Here is a 6,527-nt window from a genome sequence, read left to right on the forward strand (position 1 = left end):
CGCACACATACACAGATCTCTCTCACACACACTCACACGCACACAGATCACACACACACACACACACACACACAGATCTCTCTCTCTCTCACACACACCCACACGCACACAGATCACACACACACACATACACACACAGATCTCTCTCTCTCTCACACACACACACACACACACACACACAGATCTCTCTCACACAGACAGACACACACACACACACACACACACACAGCTCACAGGTTATATAGTAAGTCAGGTTAAATACAAGGCCGTCCCCAAGCGCAGGTGTCTCCCCCCTCGGTCCGGGAGGGGCCGCAGTGTCGCTAGTCACCTGGTGTCGACGGTGATGTCATGAGTATTAAAAAACACTCAACAATACTCAAGACTTGAGTGAGTATTATCAAAATGCATTCGATGTTTTTTGAATGAGTATTGCTCATAGAATGCTAATAACTGAACCAACCGAAACACCCCTCCCCCCCTGGATCAAAGCAGTAGACACCCCCGCCTCCCTCCTCCTCACCCCCCCTCCCCTCCCCTCCCCACCCCACCCCCACACCCCCAGTTTTAAAATAGACAATGATGATGGTGCTCTTTGAAGTGAGACGCGCGCCTGTACTGTATTATAGCAGTAAGGCTTTTCCTTTTCAAGCTGAATGTTCCAGAAACAGTTCTCGCTGTGACAGAACTCATCTCATCGACAAGCTGCTCCAGTTTTTTTTGTTTTTGTTTTTTGTTTTTTCACTACGGGAATATAGTCAGCGACTAGGACAATGACTGCGTTTACATGCACACCATATTCCGATTACGGTCAATATTCGGGGTGTTGTAATATTCCGATGAAGGTGTGTGTGATGTCACTGTGATGTCACAGTATTCCGATTCTTAATCGGAATATTGCCCGGTTCGGTTCGTGTTTACATGACTCTTGCCCAACCCGGAATATCGAGACTACTGTATTCCGATTAACACAGGAAGATGGTGTGCATGCAAACGCAGTCAGTGACGAGGCAGCGGATTGGTCCAGTTCCTCAGTTGAAGACTTCCTTGTTGATCCACATGAGGCTGCGTGTCTCGTTGGGCTTGCACTCGTACTCGATGTCGCTGAACTTGTTCCCGAACTGACACTGGTCCCTCTTGTAGTAGTTGTAGTACTTCACCTGCCAGATGGTCTCGAACTGCCCCGCCTTGGCAAACTGGACAGGGAGGGAGGGGGGGAGGGGGGGGGAGAGTGTGTGTGTGGGTGGGGTGGGTGTGATTGAGAGAGAGAGAGAGAGAAAGAAAGAGAGTGTGTGTGTGGGGTGGGTGGGTGGGGGGTGTGTGTGTGTGTGTGTGTGTGTGTGAGAGAGAGAAAGAGAAAGAGAGAGACAGCGAGATGGTGTGTGTGTGTGTGTGAGAGAGAGAGAGAGAGAAAGAGAAATATAATTATAGGGCATTGCATTATAGAAAGTCAACTGAATTATTGATGTTTGACAACAACAACAACAACAACAGCCTAAACACCTCCTAGAAACACACCTATCCAACAACAGTCTCTAGTATTTTACCTCTATGCTGACTAGAGAGAGAAAGAGTGTGTGTGTGTGTGTGTGTGTGTCTCGTAATTTACCTTTATGCTGACTTGAGAGAGAGATGGTGTGTGTGTGTGTGTGCGTGCATGCGCGTGTGTGTATGTGTGTCTAAGTCTGTCTCTGTGTGTGTGTGTGTGTGTGTGTGTGTGTGTGTATGTGTGTGTCTACCGTCTGTCTCTCTGTGTGTGTGTGTGTGTGTGTGTGTCTACCGTCTGTCTCTGTGTGTGTGTGTGTGTGTGTGTGTGTGTGTACCTCACCTCTATGCTGACCTGTACCGGCTGCCTGTCTCCGCTCTTGGTGTGGGGGACGCCCTCGGTGTCATACTGGCCGAGGTAGACAGCCGACGCCTCGTCCTTGGACTGCTGCCCCAGAGGCATGATGATCCCCCCGATGTTCAGGGACCTGGGGACCCCCCCCATGGAAGACAAGACGTGACATTAGAATTATAAGGTTCTATCTCCATTTTTGTCAAAATTGAGTTTTTTACATAATCTGATCCATTAGGTGTTTATTAATGCCTGTGTGGTGTTATTTTTAAAATGTTGACATTTTTGAGTTAGTAATTCATAAAACACAAAGGTTCCATCTCACAAAACCTAATGGAATGTAAAAACTTTGACGCTCAACATCTCTGAACTGCCCTAAACGGAGATAGAACCTTATCATTCTAAACTCACGAAGAGACCCTGGAGGTCAGTGGCTGCGTTGCATAAACTCGCTCTGAGAGCTCCGGAACGCTGGGTTTCAACTTCAACGTCATAAAGGGGACCGAGTAATTCGATTGGACATTTGAGAGGGCATTCCGTCAGGGAGTGCTGATCAGATTTCCAGAGCGAATTTAGGGTTAGAACGGCAGCCAGTAGCAGGAGATACTGGTGGCCTTCTACCGCGGCGCAGTGGAGAGCATCCTCACCTACGGCATCTGCAACTGGTTCTCCAGCTGCACAACAGCGGAGAGAAATGCGCTACAGAGAGTAGTGAGAACAGCACAGAAGATCACCGGCGCCCCCCTCCCCTCTCTGGAAGAGCTGTACAACACACGCTGTCTCAGGAAGGCCTCAAAGATCTCCAGGGACCCGACCCACCCTGGGCACGTACATTTTACCAGGCTGCCCTCGAAAAGGAGGTTCAGGACCCTGGCCGCTAAGACAAACAGACTGAAGAACTGCTTCTACCACAGGGCCGTCCAGGCCCTGAACACAGCAAAGACCTAAGTTCTGGGCCCTGGACAGTCTGGACGGATTGTATGGCAGCTGCTGGACTGAAAAAATCAGGTGTAGTGCTGAGGCACAAACATGTACATTTCAAGCCTGCAAACTGTGACACTTTAAATAACGTGAAAAAATACTATTGTGCAATATGACAACCCTAGTTGACTATCTGTGCAGTATAGTACAGTGGATTGTGTACATAGCCTTTATTTATGTAAACCAGCTCCTTACCTTCTTGTGATTTTTTCTTTTTCTAAAAGTTTTTTTTTTTTTTCTTTCCTAACACCAGGGGAGCCACCCCTCCTAAATTTCGTTGTTTGGTACCTGTACTGTAGCAATGACAATAAAGTCCATTCATTCATTCATTCATTCATTCAAGTCTGACGTCAAACGTGACGTTTTGCAATTTCCGAGTCCGAACCAGAAATTCTCCGCACCAGAGTACCAGACAGTTCAATCGTTTTTTAGACTGGGATCTATTCATACAACAAGGGACACAGCACTTTCCCGTTTTCCTCATATTGTCAGGGTATTTGAGCCTCGGAAAAGCGCTATATAAATATAATTTATTATTATTATTATTGCGTCATTTCGAAGAGAGCGCCTCAGCCAACGTTGGACCCGGAAACACGTCACGACTTAACAACCGGATACAGACATCATAACAAGCTATACGTTTACCTTTACATTTTTACATTTTTGGCATTTAGCAGACGCCTTATTCCAAAGCAACTTACAATCGATACGTTTGACTAAGCAAGTGAATCATCAATCCACCAGTCGTAGCAGGAAGAGTAATCCAGCTCAGGCCCGGGGCCATTGGCAGTCTCTGTGCTAGAAGGAAAAATCTACTTCTATCACCATCTTCTAAACCTAGACTTTTTTAAAAATTATTATTATTATTATATAGACACTGGAGAAACAGAGAAACAGTACAAGGGGGGCAATAGAAGTTTTAGGGGACACAGTAGAGGGGAAAGAGCGGGTGTCTTCAGGAGACGCAGTTAAGGTGTAGCCTAACCTGAAGAGATGGTGGTCTTCATGAATGAATGAATGAATGGTCTTTATTGTCATTAATATAGTACAGGTACCATACAACGAAATTTGGGAGGGGGGGCTCCCCTGGTGCTAGGAAAAAAATACTAAAAACAAGAAGGGAAAAGAGCTGGTTTACATAAATAAAGGCTATGTACACTATCCACTATACTATACTATACAAATAAAACACTGTGCTGTACTCTATGCTATGCTATAAATATCCTAACATTTCCTATCTCTGAACCTTATGTACCCGAGGGTTGTCATATTGCACATAGTGTTATTGCACATTCATTTAAAGTGTCGCAGTTTGCAGGTTTGAAATGTTCACAGTTGTGTTTCAGTATTACACTTGATTACAATCTAGTAGCTGCCATCAAATTGTCTAGATTGTCCAGGGCCTAGAACCTAGGTCTTTGCTGTGTTCAGGGCCTGAATGGCCCAGTCTCCGAAGGAAGATGGTGTATGATACAGACATCATAACCACCATAGTGCCCAAATAATTCGGCGCCACGGACGTGGGTCGAATCCCAAAACACAGCTGCTGCATTTGCGACGGTTCTGATCCAGACAGAGCTTTAGGTCTTCAGGGGAACCCCACCCCACCCAGGAGCTTACCTGGCGATAACGAGACTCGCCTATACACAGACAGACAGGGTCGCGCAATTTAGGTACGATTGAATTTAAGCCTCGGTGTTGAATTAGGGAGGCCCAGAATTAGCAGAATTAGGGGAGATCGTCAGGTAAAGGAGAAGCCCTCCCGTCAGCCCCGTCCTCTGGGTTCATTATAAATGCGTCCGTCCGTCTGCGCATCATTTATTCATTCATACGGGGGTGTCGCTATATCAGGTATAATAGGCCTCGAGAGAGTCGCAGACATGCAGTAAACATGTTTCAATGCAATGCAGAATGCACTGTTTCAATGCACTGTTGTTATGCACTGTTTCAATGCACTGTTTCAATGCACTGTTGTAATGCACTGTTTCAATGCACTGTTTCAATGCACTGTTTCAATGCACTGTTTTAACGCAGTGTTGTAATGAGCGCACATCGCGGCTATACTGATTAATTTCCCTATTGAACACCGTATGCATTCAGACATTTGCTGTACTCATTTCTGTGCAGAAAAACCATTATTAGACGCTCATATCTCAGGGAAGACAGCCAACCATCCTCCACCGTACATAGGCTGTAAGAACGGTGAATGTAATGAATATATCTAAATATATATCATATATAGAATAAAACATTTTACAATACAACATTTCTGGTTGTTTTCTCGATAGCGTCGTCATTTGTAGCCTCTATACTTACGTGGCCTCGACGTTGCCGGGCTTGACGACCACCTCGATGGTGTATTTGGACCCGGTCAGCATCTTTATCGTCCTGCTCTGGCCGAACCTGGTCCCGTCCACCTTGAAGAACACGGGCCCGTCGTTGGGCTGGACCTTCAGGGAGATGGCGATGGTGAGGAGAGGCGGGACGTCGTCCATGGTTCAGCGGGGTCGTAGCGGCTCCAGGTCCCTGCTTTTATTCTAAAGAGAATAATCCAGATATCGGCCGGGATGTGGCAGCGACGGCGTAGCTACAGTAGTCTGCTGGAGGAGAGGAGAGGAGGGGGAGGAGAGGAGAGGAGGGGGGAGGAGAGGAGGGGGGAGGAGAGGAGGGGGAGGAGAGGAGAGGAGGGGGGAGGAGTGGAGGAGGGGGGAGGAGAGGGAGGAGGGGAGAGGGGGAGGAGTGGAGGAGGGGGGGGGGGAGAGGAGGGGGAGGAGAGGAGGGGGAGGAGTGGAGGAGGGGGGGAGAGGAGAGGAGGGGGAGGAGAGGAGGAAGGGGGAGGAGGGGGAGGAGAGGAGGAGGGGGGAGGAGGGGGAGAGGAGAGGAGGGGGAGGAGTGGAGGAGGGGGGAGGAGAGGAGAGGGGGATGCGCTGTGACGTGTGCAGCTCCTAGAAAGGCCTACATTCAGGAAAGCCCCTCTTCCGCAAACACTGGGGCGCAGATAACAACAATGATAAACGTTATTTATAACTATAGCGCCTTTTAAAGACAATGTTGCTGTTTTTATTTGTTTTACAAATAGATACAACAGATATGCAAAAATAATATACATAGGATATATATATAGGCTAAGTAGAAACAATAAAACACAGACATATAATCCGGATTTAAATTAACCATCCCCTCACTCAGATTAAACATATTTATTTAATGCACAATTGTACTTTGCGTTTGTATAATTTCAGTGGTAGGCTGAAACCCACCCCCTCCCTCTCCAATCATACTGGGAGGCACTCCAGTCACCACCGTGGAGTCATGCCGCTTCCTTGGGGTGACAGTCTCTCGGGACTTGAAGTGGGGGCCCAACATCGACGCCCTCACAAAAAAGGCCCAGAAGAGACTGTTTTTCCTGAGGCAGCTCAGGAAATTCCACCTTCCAAAGACCACGCTGGTGAACTTCTACACGGCCATCATTGAGTCCATCGTCACCTCCGCCATCATCATCTGGTTCCCCGCTGCAGCGGCCAAGGACAAGGCCAAGCTGCAGCGGGTGATACGCTCGGCGGAGAGGGTGATTGGCTGCCCTTTGCCCCCCCTTGAGGCCCTGTTTAAAAGTAGGGCTTTGGGGAGGGCCAGGAAGATCATGGCTGACCCCGCACACCCAGGACACGGTCTCTTCGCCCCGCTCCCCTCAGGCAGGAGGGTGCGGTCCCTT

General features: G+C 48.0%; 1 protein-coding gene across 1 annotated transcript; it reads right to left on the bottom strand.

Moving 5' to 3' along the window:
* Positions 1–1,028: 1,028 nt before the first annotated feature.
* Positions 1,029–5,310, bottom strand: cnrip1a (cannabinoid receptor interacting protein 1a; the record flags this gene model as incomplete). The annotated part of the gene is made up of 3 exons (XM_080546272.1): positions 1,029–1,193; positions 1,826–1,970; positions 5,132–5,310. 3 exons carry the CDS (start codon positions 5,308–5,310, stop codon positions 1,029–1,031), a joined length of 489 nt encoding a protein of 162 aa, XP_080402398.1.
* Between the last annotated feature and the right edge of the window lie 1,217 nt (positions 5,311–6,527).

The sequence above is a fragment of the Nansenia antarctica genome (assembly GCF_963989245.1).
Source record: "Nansenia antarctica genome assembly, chromosome: 16".
Taxonomy (NCBI): domain Eukaryota; kingdom Metazoa; phylum Chordata; class Actinopteri; order Argentiniformes; family Microstomatidae; genus Nansenia; species Nansenia antarctica.